Below are 16,422 nucleotides of genomic sequence, written 5' to 3'. Positions count from 1 at the left end.
GAACATTTCCTGTCAACACATATTATTTAAAGTAGATATTCATCAATAAGTACCTCCCTGGAGTACATTTAATTTTAAGATTGTAAATCATGCAAGACTTTAATTTGAGATAATGGAAAAAAACGGAGCAAATTAATCTCACCCTGAAGTCTATTGAGTATATTTCTGGGGCTTTTGATCACACAATATTCCATGTTTGTTTGCCCATGTAGTTTGCCCAGTTATACTATAAATCACTTTTGTCTATACAGACTTTTTTGAAGTCCTTTAAATGTCACTGAATTTAAGTGCATGAAATGTGCGTTCTTAAAAAGGACAAAACACTCAAACAACTTTTACTAAATAATCAAGTATTTATTGTATACTACTGCAGCAGCTGCCTTAAAAGGCAAACATTTATTTTATAAAACAATCCTAGTGCTAATACAGATATTTACAAGACAGTGAAGTGCACATTGACTGTAGGGAGATGGCTTCTAGTACTTTGATGGTTCATATCTGTGAAGACTCCAGCCACAGTGAGGAGACTCGCGGCTGCTGAGAGTCCAGCTTCAGCAGTGCTGTCACAGCGCCCTCTATCTTTGACATCCACACTTTCTGGAAGAAATCAAACATGAAGAAAGAGAAATATCAAGTAAACACTCCAGCAGTTAAAATCTTACAAAAAAATAATTTACTCATTTGTATGATGTTTATTTAGAATGTATAACGTTTGAGTCTCAATCTAAGCCGATGAAATGCATGAACATTTTAAACAAAAATCCATTTTCATAAAGAAAACCCCTATCAGGTTTCCAATCATATTCTGTCAGTAAGCATCACGCCTATGAGGTAAATCAACCAGAAATTGACATCAATAAGCAAGAAGGTCAAGTTCAAAGCACAAAGGTGTGACCAACAACTAGTATGTCCAAATTGTATGCATGTTGCATGCAAAGTACATACTTTTTAAGGGCAGCTGAAGTTAAAAGTGTATACAAAGAAAATATATGAGATTTAGAACGAAGGGTGTATATGCCTTTTGAAACTCGAAACATTCATAGTTGAAGTGAACTACCTTGGCAGATTCCGATGGAGCTTGCAGGATGAATGCACCGATACACTGCTGGTAGCGGTTCTGGTGCATGATTATGAAAGAATGGGGCAGCCCCGATGCTACAAAGGAAGCACACCATTACATCATCATATAATACAAAGAGATTGATCAAAACCCAGCCGGACATTCTGTTGTGTGCTCTCAACATCCTGTATCTACTCACTGATACCGCATAAATAAAACCAATAATCCCAATGAACTCAACAGGAAATAAAATGGTGTCATTACTTGAGGCATTGAGCTGATCAATGCTCCTGAGCTGGAGTCGGTCTAGAGAGACGGGCTGGTCCAGAACGGTGAAGGTACATCCCTCCTTCAGCAGCTGGTCCAGCTCCAGGTTCTGTGGCAGCCTCAGAGGATTCTGATCTGGACCCACTGACCGCTGCACAGGGACACAGGACGCAGAAGGTACTTAAAGGTGGCGTCAGCCATTTTGGAGAAAGCTCATTGTCAAAATCACTTTTGCGTTCAAATCAGTGAATATCTCCTCACGATCCACTACCTGTTTGTACTAGGTGTGCACTGAAAGAAAAATCGTGTGGTGTTAAAACACAGTTATGTTAATGAAGGGGGCCCACCATAGCTAGCAACATGCCAAGCCTAGGCTGTGTATTAAGACTGGATTTCTTTCAGTGTGTACACATAGCAGAACGTGGGAAGCTAACTGATTTTGACGACGTGCATCTCCAGAATCCTAATACCTTTAATACTGAACATCTAGGGTGGTCTTCACCAAGACAACAGACTGACGTACCTTCTTGTTTCTCTTTATCTTTGTGATCAGCAGGAATTCGTCAAACAGGAAAAGATAGACATCTACCAGCTTTGTGTTCTCTGGTAATGATCCAAGGAGAGACGGTGTAAGATTTGGCAGAAATCGAAGCACTAAGCACGTAAAGTTAGGCAGGCTCTACCTACCTGTGAGCACCACTTTGCCTTCGTGCAGCAGACTTCTGTGAGAGATGAGATTCTCCAGAGTGACCGCCTTTAAGAGATGTTTCAGACTCTGAAAGACAAACCGTCGGGCAGGTATGAGGAAACTTTGACCTTTTGACAGGAAAGTGAATGATACTGAAGTTAATAACATGCTGCACTGTTTGGTAAGAATAGTGCCATATAGTGTTGTTAGTAATCTGATCTCACGTCCACATGAATGATCGTATCTGCTTATCTGCACGCTAAAGGTATCGGAGGAGGAAGTGTTGTTGGTGCATATCTGTGACTTTAACACATTGCTCTGTCAGCAAAGCTCTTAGACACAAACACACAGAGAAATATTACTATGTACTGTATACACAAACACAAGTAGACAGACCTCAGGGACGAAGGCACGCTTGTCTCTCTCCCATACAGGCAGCCACACTAGGGCATCTCTCAACTGTTTCACCTTCTGGTAGTTATCCAGCCATTTCACCTTTCCCTCCAAATCACCTGGAAACAGAGGCATTATTTCAATCAAGACGCATAAGAACTGACAAAAACGTCTTTGTTTAAGAATCAAATAGTCAATTACTCTTATACTTACTCTCTTCTAATTATCACATTAAACACCTTTTGTTCTAAATTCCAGATAAATTATTCCTTACAGCATGGCTACAACAAGGCTACTAAAGCGCTATTATGTTGTGTTTTCCTGTATAGTGATGGTTGCCTATACACACGGGTGTGACCGTATCGGGACAGACTAGAGCACATTAAGCTATTACAGTAAATATCCCCCCCACACCCTGAGGACATTGGCCTTCACATCTCAACAGTGCTTACAGCATTCCTCGTCATCAGTGCAGTTTTGCCACACCTTTTTAATGGTTATGGGAAAGTGCGTTGTTAAAGATTTGCAAGCCCAAGGTGTTTGCTTTTGGATTGTTATTTGTCAATACTACATAATGACATTGTGGTGCAATGCTGCAGCACATTTCCCACATCCTGTAAATCTAGTTACAGAGTAAACAAGAGGAGGCATGCAATAAAGAATCAACGGTCAGGGCTCCAAGACATGTAGCCTGTTAGCTCTGGAAGACACAAGCTATTCTGATTGTGTTGATGGAGATGACCTCACCTACATCTGCTTAACATGAATCATGTATCTTAATACGTTTGTTAACAAACACTGGACTGAACACTTGAGTCATGATCAGCTGACATCATAACTAAGCACTAAAATGAAACGCCTGCTCAATCAGTGAGAGAGTGCTGACATGCTCATGTGGTGAAGACCATCACTGTTTTATGGGAATAAGTGCATACTTTACTTTGTAGTGATGCATTTATCTAAAAAAAGGGGGAGTACTTCATGGTTGTGTATTCTGCTTACATATAGATGTGTCCACTTGCTCCGCTATAACCTGCAGAGCTTTGGTCTCGTCCTCCATCCGGCTTCTCTTCGCAATATTCCGCAAAAGCAGGGGGTATCGAGTTAGCCTCTGCAACGGCGCCACCAACAGGTCACGCAGTTGCAGCCTCCGGCAATGTTCATTCCTCTCACACCACTGGTGAGAAAGAGAGGACATGGTGAGAGGGGAGGAGAGGAGGGCTCTTGGTAGGAAAAGGAAGAGGTCAGAGGGGTTTGGTAGAACAGAGGGGTAATGGGGAGGGGGGTGTGCTGGTGAAAAGCCTGTGAAGAGATCTAAGACCTAAACACAATAAAAGCCCTAACAAATACATAAGCATGATGACAGGGAATGTTACACAAGGGACACATGGTCACATTCCTCTCTCTGTGGCAGGCCCGGCTGACACTGAACTGGTTGTTTGCTCTTGTGTTCTCTCTTACACACACCCCGATGTTATGGTACATGATGTCCTTGTCAACCGCTCTCACTCTCACACAATTGAGCTGCCCTCACTGAATTCCCTCCCGTACCTTGGCGTAAGATCCAAAGTCCTCTCTGGGCTTCAGGCTGTCCAGATAAAGCAGGGCCGTGGAGTAGTTGAGACAGTACTTCTGCAGGCAGTGACATATGCTCTCCTGGAAGGCCTGCCAACAGATAGGAGGACTGTCATACAAACATCAGCATACAGACTGCTGTGCCCATGTGATTTCTTATGAGTTATATTTATTCTGAAATGGCTCCTGCAGTGAGAGATGAGACTAACAAAGACTAGCATCAGATAATGGTATGCACTTTCAAAAAAATAAATTGTCAATAGAGGAAATATACTGTAGGTATTGTGCAATGAACATGCCCTTTAATTAACAGTTAACCCCACCCTTTATAGTGAAGCTTGCTTACTGATCTGTAGTCAGTATGCGAACAAAAGCACATTAAGTCATGCGGATACATATAGTAATGTATATAATCTATAATTCTAATGATTATAATCTTTGATTATTAGATATGTATTGTAACAGACACTGAAGAGATCCAACAGCTTTTATTCAGACTGTGATGGAAAATAGATTTGTTTTTGTTGAAAAGAATTACATCAACATTTTGTGCACACATATGCAACATACTGTGTATTCAGAACAGTTTGTCCGTGTGAAATGAATCCTTTTTCTCCAATGTCTTATCAGTTTTACAATCATAGGAATAACTGAGTGTAGCCTGAAGTCAGAGTGTGTGTTTAGTGTGTGTCCACGTGAGAGTGGGACTTGCCTTGCTCAGCAGCTCCAGCAGGGTGGGCCCGCCACCCTCAGTAATCTCCAACGTGTCCTTGATGACACGGAGGAGGTTGTTGAGGAAACCAAAGCTCACCTGCAGCAGAAAACACAGTGTCAAGTTTCTCTGCACAGCCTTGCAACACTCTCATACCACAGTCACTTTCAGTTTGTTAACAGTAGAAACATTTTCATAAAGAAGGCCTGTGTGGAGAACAGACAGCTTCCACCTAACGTGTGACACTAAGAGAAGTATGATCAGTTTTTGTTTTTTTTCAATTCATGCCTTTCTTCAATTTTTCCTAAATTACTTCATTAATTCAACATAACGACTGTATTCCTTCGAAATATTAGTTATAATAAACAATCCCAAACAAAATGACCAATATAAATAAATGGTTCCCTGTGAATAACACAGTCCTCCAATGTTGAAGTTCACTGTAGTGTAGTGTAACTGTGAGAAGACTGTAGCAAGATGGCTCATACACAGTCAATTAAAGGGGAATTATTAATTCCCCACAAATCATTTTGCCATGTCTGAGATCTACTGTAACACACAAATAATAAATGAATAGATAGATTCATCCACTCAGTTTTTTTATTGGGTCTGAACAGTAAGAACACTATACAGATCAAATAGTAAGTTATTTTTTTTTTTCATAATCATTCCATTTTATTCTCACTTTGTGGCAGACTGCTTTCTTGTGTTATCTGTCTTATATTGTTTGCCTCTCACTCATCGTTATTTCAAAACGAGGCCTATTTCTGCTTAAATAAAAGTTAAATGAATAAATCATTCATTATTTTATTGAGAGCACTTTTTGAAGAGTTGGAAATAGTTTGTATTTTCTGTCTTTGACCTTTTGTTGCTGCACAACAAACAGTGTTATTGTAGTGCTAGAAAGGCTGCCGTTATTTGAAATGATTTACATAATACACCTACAAACTAGCAGTCCTCATGCTATTCATTTGCATGTTGTCTCACCAGGCAAAGCTCATTGAGGTTTGCAAAAAGCCTCCAGGAGTCGACATTAGTCAGGCAGTTCCTCATCTGCAGGTTTGTAAGCGTAGACGAAAACACCTGAAAGCAACAAAAGGAGTCAGACAGAGAGAATAAGCTCAGGCTATCTGTGGTGCTAGTATTACATTTCTAATCCACTGCTGTAAAGAATGGAAATCCCAAAGAGACTTTAACATGAAACCTCACAGAGAGGAATTTGGTGACAGGAGGAAAAGCACAAAGCCGCAGGTGTTGGGTTGCATTTGGGTTCGGCCTGTTTATTTGAGTGCCCGTGTGTACGAGAGTGTTTGTGCGTGTGCATTATCAGGCTCTGTGCGGACAGTCACCTCTTTGAGAACCATGAGCTGATCCAGGAAGTAAACACACTCGCTGGTGAAGAGTTCCCAGATGGCCCCCTGTCTCTTGAAGCCCTGAGGGTCAGAGGCGTCGCTCACCTGGGAAGACTGGTCCTGCAGGAACTCCGCCAGAGAGAAGTCCTGCCCCGCGGAAAAAACAAGTCATCAAGAAAAGCATTGAGAAAAACAGGGAATTTAAACATTTATTTACACCTCAGGAATTGTGTTTGCATACACACTGTACATTGTGTCACTGTGAATTTCCTACCACCATCCTGAAGTGTCACGCCAGTGTGTGTTTATAATCGTGTGCACAGCGCGACCTGACTGGTTACTGCCGCCTAGAAATTCTGGTTCTTGCGCAACTTGTCACTTTTAAACATTGCAGGAGCATTTCCAATATCTGCCTGAGTCACTAGTTAAACAATGCGATCTATTTGACTTGGAAATCTGAATATCTTAGTTGTTCAAATGCAGACTTTGCTTGGATTAGGAGTCATTGTGGAACAGACGTGGGGATTTACATAACAAACAGTTTGTATGCTTAAAGCTTTTGCTGCTGACAGTGTTCATTTCTCACCTTATACCTCTGAAGGTCAGAGTTTCTCCAGTCTTCAATCTGTGATGTTGAGAGATATTTTTCAATATCTGCCGCAGTGCATGTTTGTGACTTCCCTTTGGTCTGAAAGGTGAAGATAAGACACACAGTTACATGAGGCAGAAGTGGTAAAAGGAGTATTATTTATAGACGTGGTGATCAAGGAAAGGGAAGTGTTCTTTAGGTTTGGGGTTGCTGTTCAAATATCTCTACATATGACAGTGTTCCAAGCTCCAGTTTGCATTTTGTGTGTACCAATTACACAAATGGCGTGGACCAAAAGAAATAAGAGGAAGTTCATTAATCTGATTTGAGAAGTGGGTCAGAGAACAATGTCCAAAGCAAGTGGCCACTGATAAAACAAAGCACATTTGAACAGACCGTGAGCAAACCATTGGCACCAGCTCAACACGACAACAACGAACAGACAAAAAACACACCTACCGTGCTACGCCTTGAAAAAGGCCACTTTGACTTCTTAGTATCTGTAAATATAAAATTAACATAAAATGCTGATTAGAGACAAAAGAACAGCCAGGAATGTGTTATGGTAGCAGATGGGATTAGAATCAAACAAGCAACACTGTGTGTTGGGATAAAAACTGTGCAAGTATTAAGGACTTGACGGAAAGTGCAAATTATTTTTTGCAAATATGAGAGATGACATAACATACAAAGTAGCATGCAAATACTGTTTGTGTGGCCTTTTTATCTTTGACATGGCCTGTGGTTTTGTAACACAGACAGAGACAATGGTAATGTGTGTCCTGAAGCAACAGGACATGTTGAATAACTGCAAGCTGTTAACACCTTACAACCCCAAGCAGAAAACAGTGTGTTAGTGCTTGTTCCTTATCAGCATCTTAAAGTATTTAATTTGATTCAAATATGGGTGAGTAGCATGTTGCCTTTTGCAGAGTAAACAAAGGTTGTTATAAAATGAAGAAAATGTTGATATAATGAACACAGTTAAGGTATTGTAGGAATAAATACAGAAAGTAGGCTTGCCAAGATTAAAATTCTACAGATTTAATTCAAGTGTGAAAGCTCGTTACAGAAGACTAACTGACTTCATAGGTGTAAAGGGTCAAGAAAGACTGAATAGTTTAACAAGTAGATCATAACCAATGAATAACAAAAGGCCACTATTTATGGCATATACCCTAATTTTGGAGTGTGTGAACAACTTAAATGCTCGTAATGTTTTTGTTTTGCCATAAAAATGAGCCAGGGCCGGTTACAGCCCCGCAAGATAGCTCAAAAAGCTGATTTGCAGACTGATACTCTGCACTTCAACTGTGTGAGTTGTAGCGTGGTAAAACTGTACATGGCCAAACTACGCATCCCCGAACCCTTATAACCCCGAATTATAGCAGTGAAAAAATATATGCATACCATAATGTAAAATATATACAGATATGTGGCAAAAAAAAAATCTGATCACCCCTTCTGCAACAGTTCCCCGCTGAATTCGGCTACAGCGACGTCTACCCAAAACTCCTTGAAGTGACTGCACTGATCGCCATGTCCATACGGTAAAAGACTAACTATGCCTCATACAACTACATACAACCCCCAGGGTTCAACATAACTTTTTTTCCCTACTGGCCCGCCGGGTCAGTGTACATTTTCACTGGCCCTGCACACTTTTTTTCTTCTTCATAATTTAGTGTGAATAATTATAATACCTGTATTAGAAAAATAACCAAATCTAAAGGGAATATCTAATACTCTAACAGTATAGATATTCCCTTTAGATTTGTTTATTTTTCTTTTAGTTAATGATATGAAATATTGATATTGCTCATACACATAATATAAAACCAGGCAAACATATTGAATTTGAAGCCTACAACTGAAAGTATGTGGAAGGAGTCGGCCAGTATTTTAAAGTCCAGAAGTTTGATGATTGTTTTTATTCTTGAATTTGGGCAGTTTAATGAATGGTTCACCTGCAGAAATCATGTTCAAACATAAAAAAAAGAGAGATGAAGGTCTGATCAGTCGTTGTGGTGTGGTAGGTAGTGTTTACTACTTTCTCTATGCATTAGGGATGTGAATGTGTCAAACCAATGACCGGTTTTCCACTTGCGCTCAAGTTGACGTTAAAAATAGAAATCCGAAAATCAGAAGGTTATGACGTTTTTTTTTTTATATGGGAGATTTCACCGTGAATGCGAGTTCACGTCTGGTCGTGAGCGCGCTGCAGGAGCGTCACTTCTACATGAAGTGTCAGCTTCACATAAGAGTCAGAGTGTGGGACAATTTTTTCAAACAATTGATAAAAAACAATGCAGTGCAAAATATGCAGCATAATGTTAAACGCTCGTCTAAGGCTACGATGTTAAATCACCTTAGAAACACACAATGCCTTCGTCCGAGCAAAGCAGCGTTTCACCGTGAGATCTCGCCAGTGAGTGAGCCGCCGCGCAGAAGAACTGCGTGGTTTGTGGCTAAAATAATAACCAGGGATATTCTCCCCGTTAGCGATTTCACTGGGAACGACTTCCGCGATCTGATTGTAGATCATGAAAACACAGAGCCATGCCGGCAGACAAACTGCGCGACTATAGGAACTGTCCAGTGAGCCGAGTCCCTCCGTTCGTTTCTGTCTACAACCGACACAATCACCGGAGACGCATTCACAGCGTTTAAATAAAGCCTCTCATTTGTATTACCATTTGGGGCTTTGATGCAAATACTGTAACATTACGGCGGCAGCTAAAGGAAAAGCGCAGTTATCACTTCATTTTCCGCACCTCAACCTCTGCTGTGGGAAGAAAAAAAGGGGGCAACGTAAGTCGATTGATTTGTCGACTCGCGGACGGTAGGCAACTCTGCCAACGGAGCGAGAGTGCGCCCGCTTGTTGCTCCGCCTGTCAAAACGCCCACGCATCGTTTGTCCACTGGCCTAAAATATATTTTATATAATGTTTATTATATTGATAAACACTGCTTTCATTACAACTCTCAACGCGCATTTCAATGAACCATGATGTAGTCTACAAAATGATGTGTTATTGGCCGTTACTGGCCCGGGCGGGCCAGTGACTGGCCAATCAACTTACCCTGCATATGATTTTACTGGCCCCGGGCCAGCGGGCCATAGGTTATGTCGAATCCTGACCCCACTTTAAAAAAATACTGAACTATCCCTGGCCTGGGGTGATTTGACATGTTGAACGCATCACTTAAAAACATGGGTTGGACCACTGATCCCTCTGCTGGGACTGACAGGGTTACATCCATCATATGGTTCACAAGGTAGGAAATGATACCATTAAAAGATGATATGTGATATGATATGGGATCTTACCAGAGAAGTTTGAGCCGTTTAATATGTCAGCCACTCCATTGGATACAAAAAGATCTCCTGGTGAAACATCCAATCCTGGCAGACTGACCACCACAGAGCTGCGTCTCCTTTCCTGAAGCCTGAGGGAATAGCAAATGGGTAAATGTCTTCTGATGGTTTTTTTTCTCACTTTTGTTGGCCAACAAATAATGCTTGACATTAAATTAATAAACAAAAACAAGCCCAAAAATGGACATCTGAGATTCACTGTTGCCTTGGTTCTTGCTACAAGAACCATTATTGTGCTATTGTATATGTGATACGATACAAAGAGAATAGACTTAGTGCAAGCCACAGGAAATAACAGAATTCCTTTTGTCATCGTACATGGTTGAAATACCATTGAAATTCCATGTACAGTGCGCAGCAAATTGGAGATTAATATGGGAGGCAGAAATGATATAAAGGATGAGTATTATGTGTCAGGCTTTATGCGAGGATAGCTGCTGACTAATGGATCACCAGATTTGAGTGAGCTGTCAGACAGTGTGTGCTGGTCCTAATCCTCTTTGTCTACCATTCATAGTTAGTGACCGAGGCATGGCTTTGGTTGGAAAAACACAAGCCTGCCTTATAGCCTCGGGCACAGCTCAAACAGCCACTGTTCACAAGTGTTTTCACTTATCCCTCTGCTGTAATACTTACAGGGATTATGGCTGAAAGTACAAATTGAAATCTATGGGTTAGAATTATAACCCAAAGACCTAAGAAAATAGATTTAATTCAAATATGCAACGTGGGTAAAGGTGATAATAAGTATGCAGACTGAATATTTTTAAAGGGCACGGCCATTTTCATTTGGTTGAAAGAATAAAACAAATTTGTGAAGGTGGTAAAACTTGATCTGTGACTCCCAACAGTCACAATCCACACTGTGCCAATGCTATCGACAGCCTTCTAGTCTTTTAAACAGGGCTGGGTTTCAGTCAGCAGAAAATAACGCTGCACTGCAACCAGACAGGCTGGTTTTGCCAAAAGGTAAGGTTCACTTACATTGATCGATGACCTGTGTAAACAAACATGCTGCGTTTTCACTCCTAAATATTTCAGGGTCTTTCTGCTCTAAAAAAACAACAGCCTGGATATCAGAGGTATCAGGGCAGATCAACACACTATCTGTCTGACAAAGGTTATAATCAGACCAGATTACATATCAGGGCCTTTGTCCCTGTTTATGATAAGATACAATAAACTGTAGCAGAAGTACAAGCAAGAGGAACAATGCAAGTGCTACCAGCAGCTGCTCCGCTATTGTATTCAAATCTGCTTTGTTTGACTGAATGATCCTTTATATACTTTCTTCCTATTACAGATTATGACATTACCCTCACACAGTAGCTGCATTTCTGCTGCTGTGCTTGCACCGTTGCTGCAAGGCCAATTTATACACTAGGAGGGTAAGTTAATCTACAGCTGAACACGGGTAAACTGCCAACTTTTTTTTCTTCTTCCAGGACACTTTTGTTGAACTCTGAAAGCACAAACTGCACAATGCTCTCAAAGGCAGGGCCCGATTTCTTCCTTGTAAACTGATCCCCCCCCTCCAGATCACCGTATAGGCCCTGAAGTGCTGAATCAACAGTAAAACAGACTGGCGTGAGCAGGCAGCACCTGAGCGCTATAGAGGATATAGTACATGGCTAATGGCACAGTAAAAGAAAGGCTCCTCTGAAGCAGGTCAGTGCTTGCTTGCGGTCCATTCCGCAGCGTGCTCCTCACAATGATGTCCTGATGCTTTGTGGCCGCTCAGAAAGCTCCCTCTGTGTCAGGCCTCTCCCAACAACACCGAGAGCAAAACATTGTGTTTTGTTCCCGTGCAACAAGAGAAATAATGATGCCCAAAAAACAAATGGGGCCCAACTGTTGGCTCGCAGGGACCGGTCAGTGTAAGAGGCGCAGTGCCAGGGTGTAATTACAGGGACAATAGCTGCCTAATTATCCAGTGAGGGGAAGAGCTCGGCGGCCCATTAGGAGGGGTGTGGGTGGCAGTATGAGAAAACAGCCTTAATGAGGGTTTGTCTAGCCCATACATAACCATGGGACTCTCACAACTTTGCCCTCCAAGCTTAGTTTTTCCACGAAACAAAAGACATGGATGACAATGAATGCACAATGGGGCTTCTTAAAACCAAACGTCCAATCATCCGCAATCACGGACATGGCACTAGTGATGCTGTATTGACACGTTATGGATCTAATTTGTATGTTGGTGAAATGAATTGACAAAGATCTATTGGAAACTGAAGCAGCAGCGTTTGACTAAGGAAATTAGAGACCAGATGAATGCGAAGGGCCAAAGCAAACATGTGCTTTTGGGGCACACACGGACAACATGCAAAACAGTCCACCATGGTGCACTTACCTATCATGGCCATGCTCTTTCTCCTGAAAAAAAAAGAATGCTACATTAGCGAACTTGAAACTTTAAAAATTGTAAGCAAAACATTCACTTATACATCACTGCTAGCTGAAAAAATACATTACAGTATATGCAATAAACAGTCAGCTGTTATTTTTACACTATTGACCTGCCATTTTTAGGCACTGTCTTACTGTACACTCAGCGGAAGATAGAGGGTGCAAAGACCTCCTGCTGCTTACCACACCACTAGATCACTTTCAAACACATTCAAACTTGAATCAAGTGTTTTAAGTGGGCGCTTGGACCTCAAAAGCCTCTGATATCGGAGGAGAATGTCGGCACTCTATTGAGAATGTGCTTCGGTTGAATGCAGCGAGCTGATGAATAGATCTCCCCATTATCTTTTCCCATCGCTCACTGACCCCTCCATTATTGGGTGACTGCTGACTGCGGTGAATAGGGGCCCTCGGAGAGCACTTCCCAGGGCTCTGCGGGCACTGGGCTTGGTCAGAGCTGTCAGTGCATGTAACTGCTGATTCATTTGCTGTCAAAAGCTTGCATTGTGAGCGACCACCGCAGGAGGCACGGCAAACCGAGGGGAGCGAAAGGTTTCCGCAAGGAAGGAATGTGTGTTACCATTTCATTTATAGATTATAACACACAGCACGCCTGGTGGTGGTGGTGGTGCTGGTGGAAGATTTTGCAAAAATTATTAGGGGATTAAAGGCCTACTTCACCGGTTGGAATATGAAGGTGTATTGAACTCTGAGATCCTATTTAGTATAAATGTGCAAAAAAAAAATGAAATCGGATCATTTTAGCCTGAGAAAAGGCAGAAAGAGTGTTTTATGGTCTCACTGTCTAACCCTACAGTTTCCTTCTTGTGACATCACAGTAAGGGTTAGGATTAATAGGACAGCTGGGCCAAGGGAAGACTGAGGGAAGAAAAACCTCATTCATTATATTATAATAGTTATTTTATAATGATAGAACGCTGGTTCCGTATGGGTGAAGTATTCCTTTAAATAATCTGCGGGATTTTAGGTGCAGACATGCTTCATTTAAAATAAGCTCACCTGTATGTAGCTATCAGCAATACCATTATCTTTAACATGAGAAGGGATAGCACTGAGACTTTCTGGTCTCTTGGAATGGATGCCATTGTTGTCCAGAGTCTTTGATCTATGTGATCTGGTTCTCTGTCGGCCACAGGATGAAACAGGCTGATGCTCGTTGTGACAGATCTCTCCACCACCAGAGAGGGGGTTAGCTGCCAGAGGAGACTGGACCCTGTGTACTGGGGACACAGGGCTGGTGGGGGACGGCTCCTCCTGAGTGCTGCCCATCCTGACTGCATCCCAGTGATCACTGAGGGGACGTCTGGTGCTCCTCATCCTCCTCAGGGTGGGGGACGTGGAGATGCGTCCGGGCGCCTGCCGGTCAAACTGGAATAGAGGCGCTACCAAGCCGTCTGTGTCCACCAGGGACGAATGCCTCAACTTGGAGTGTGTCCGTGTCAGATCTATGTGCATAATGACTGGGCTGCTGGTCTGACACTCCTTGTGCTCAAAAGTCCCCGAGTCCGTTTGTGTCTGTGCGTTGGCCACTCCGGTGCTGACCACTTCATTTTCGCCCCACTCGATGTAACTCCAGTCCAGCTTCTTGTCAATGTCCTGGTCTTTGTCCTGTAGAATAACGTGCTTCAGCGTCGTAGACATTATAACCTCAAAGGCATTGTAGTGCTGCAGGGAAGATCAGAAAAGGTGTGAGATCCAATGGTCTGGTCGCTTTTGCCTCCAGTGAGTTAAGGTCAGATGACAATCCTGTTGCACTCCAGTGCTGTTCACACCATTCACCTCTCAGGCTTCTGGGGGGAAAAAAGTAGAACATGTGTCAATACCCCACAAGCAAAAATAAAGCAGACTGAGCACAACCTTAGCCCCTAATCCTATGAAAGGGGATTTTGAACTAGACTGAAAATGGTCAGTTGGCAGCATTAAAAAGATTAAGCAAGAGTGTGCGTAACAGTGCGATATTCGATATAACATCTGTTTGGAAGGCAAACCAAAAGGAAGAACAATCATGTCACAGCAAGCACACATATTACAGTGTACAGTAAAAAAGCGTAGTTTGTCAACGTAAGCCTAAACAATGTGGAGTGACAGACAAAGAAGCAAAGGAAACCATGCACCTTAGTCTGTCGTCTGGTCCAGTGTTTACTTATTTCTTATTTTCGTTTTATTTTAAACAACCGTCTCCCGTTTCCCCAACACAGAAGGTTATGTTAACTGTTTATTCAACGCCGCGCGAGCAGTTCAGTTGGCAAATGCACGAGGCAACCAAGGTAAGAGAAGAAACAATGTAGGCTATCCGAGAGTTCTCGGCGGCAAAATACTGCGCCGAATAACACCACCTGTCAGAGCAAAAACCGCACGTACCTGGTAGGTAAGTCATTAAAATGTAACATGTCTGGTTTACTTACATCTATCGGTGCGGTGCCTCGCGACGACTCGAACGAATCGGTGTGGAAGTGAAGGGTGACTGACCGGGGTTGGTGTGGGGGAGAGTGTCCTGCTGGTGTCGGAGCAGACTTGACCCGAAGCTCGAGAAGTTAATAAAGCCTACGGCCGACGGTGTTTAATTTTGAGTCAAAACACAAGAGCGAGTACAGAACAGGTCCGTGTGGCAAGGAGAGAGGGAGGGAGTCGAGCGTCTCAGTGTCCCACTCCCGAGCAAGTCGAAAGGTGCGACTGGCTGCACTGCCTACATGGGAACATCAGTACAAGCTCTCTCTCTCTCTCTCTCTCTCTCTCTCTCTCTCTCTCTCTCTCTCTCTCTCTCTCTCTCTCTCTCTCTCTCTCACTCTCTCTCACACACACTCTCACACACACACACACACACACACACACACACACACACACACACACACACACACACACGCGGGAACTATAGCCTACCTACTTCAATAAAAAAAAACATTTATTGTAGACTGTTCTCGACAGCGGCGTCAGAGGACGAGGAAGGAAACAAAACACTATCATGCTGTCTGGATAGGGAAATAAAGAGATGTTGTATAACTATTCTTACGTTATATTATAATGATATTCTTTACATTTTAAAACTGTGCGTGGTCTTTCTGATATTTTTTTATATATATAATCATTGGTTCTCACCACTAATACATGTTTTACACAATCATGTATGGTACTGTATATTCTCTTTATTATTGTTTGTCTGCAACTGTTTGCCTTCCTTTCATTATAGTACACTTAATATTGATACAATTGTAGGCCTATTTAAGAAGAGGTAGCCTACCATAACCAATTAGGTGCCAAAGTGTAAACATGTCGTAAAGTAAAAGTCCTGCAAGTAGCCTCGAGCAGCTAAATTAACAAGTCAAAACAAAAGCATAGGTCAAAAGTAAAAGTAACTAGCCTATCATGCTGAATCACCCCTTCCACAGTGCCATTAACTGCATTAGCATATAACATAACATGACATTATCCAAATTACCCTTCTGACATGTAGAGATATAACATAGCATAACATATGTCAAATTTCTACTTATGTACTTTGATTACCTCATGCTTAATGTCGTATTTTAATAATTATTGTAGCCTACTTCATGCTTTGGCAGTACCATGTAAAATGTTTTATTTGAATGACTTTAATGACTTTACTTACATCAAGGCTGTAAACATGTCACTTTTAGAGACATATACAGTATGTGTGCCTTCAACATTCAATTATTTTACAACGAAGAAAAAATCAGTAATAATCTGTCATGCAAGAGTAGGCCTATGTTAACACCCCTTTAAGAAACTCCAGGGCATTCTCCAGTGTAGGCTACAACTCCTCTTGTTTCACTATTCCTATGAATAGAGTTTTAGTGTTATGGTAAATAGACTCCACTTATATAGCTCAAAGCGCTTTAAATTTTTTCACACATTCACCCAATGACACACCCATTCATACACCGATAGCAGCAGCTACCAGGCAGGGTGCAAGCTAACTATCTGGAGCAATTCGGAGTTCAATGTCTTGCCCAGGGACA

The 16,422-nt window shown here is 42.0% G+C and overlaps 1 protein-coding gene across 1 annotated transcript; it reads right to left on the bottom strand.

Annotated features, from left to right (window-relative positions):
* Positions 1-333: 333 nt before the first annotated feature.
* plekhg7 (pleckstrin homology domain containing, family G (with RhoGef domain) member 7) lies at positions 334-15,099 on the bottom strand. The gene is made up of 17 exons (XM_080028593.1): positions 14,851-15,099; positions 13,445-14,235; positions 12,369-12,391; positions 9,968-10,086; positions 7,096-7,136; positions 6,634-6,735; positions 6,045-6,194; positions 5,683-5,778; positions 4,696-4,794; positions 3,960-4,073; positions 3,411-3,585; positions 2,412-2,527; positions 2,015-2,102; positions 1,851-1,930; positions 1,325-1,478; positions 1,058-1,155; positions 334-597 (listed from the first exon to the last, which is right to left on the bottom strand). Exons 2-17 carry the CDS (start codon positions 14,084-14,086, stop codon positions 493-495), a joined length of 2,202 nt encoding a protein of 733 aa, XP_079884719.1. The 5' UTR covers positions 14,087-14,235; positions 14,851-15,099; the 3' UTR covers positions 334-492.
* Between the last annotated feature and the right edge of the window lie 1,323 nt (positions 15,100-16,422).

Source organism: Ammodytes marinus (genome assembly GCF_949987685.1).
Source record: "Ammodytes marinus genome assembly, chromosome: 5".
Lineage (NCBI taxonomy): Eukaryota > Metazoa > Chordata > Actinopteri > Uranoscopiformes > Ammodytidae > Ammodytes > Ammodytes marinus.
This window is presented reverse-complemented; position numbering and strand designations above follow the sequence as displayed.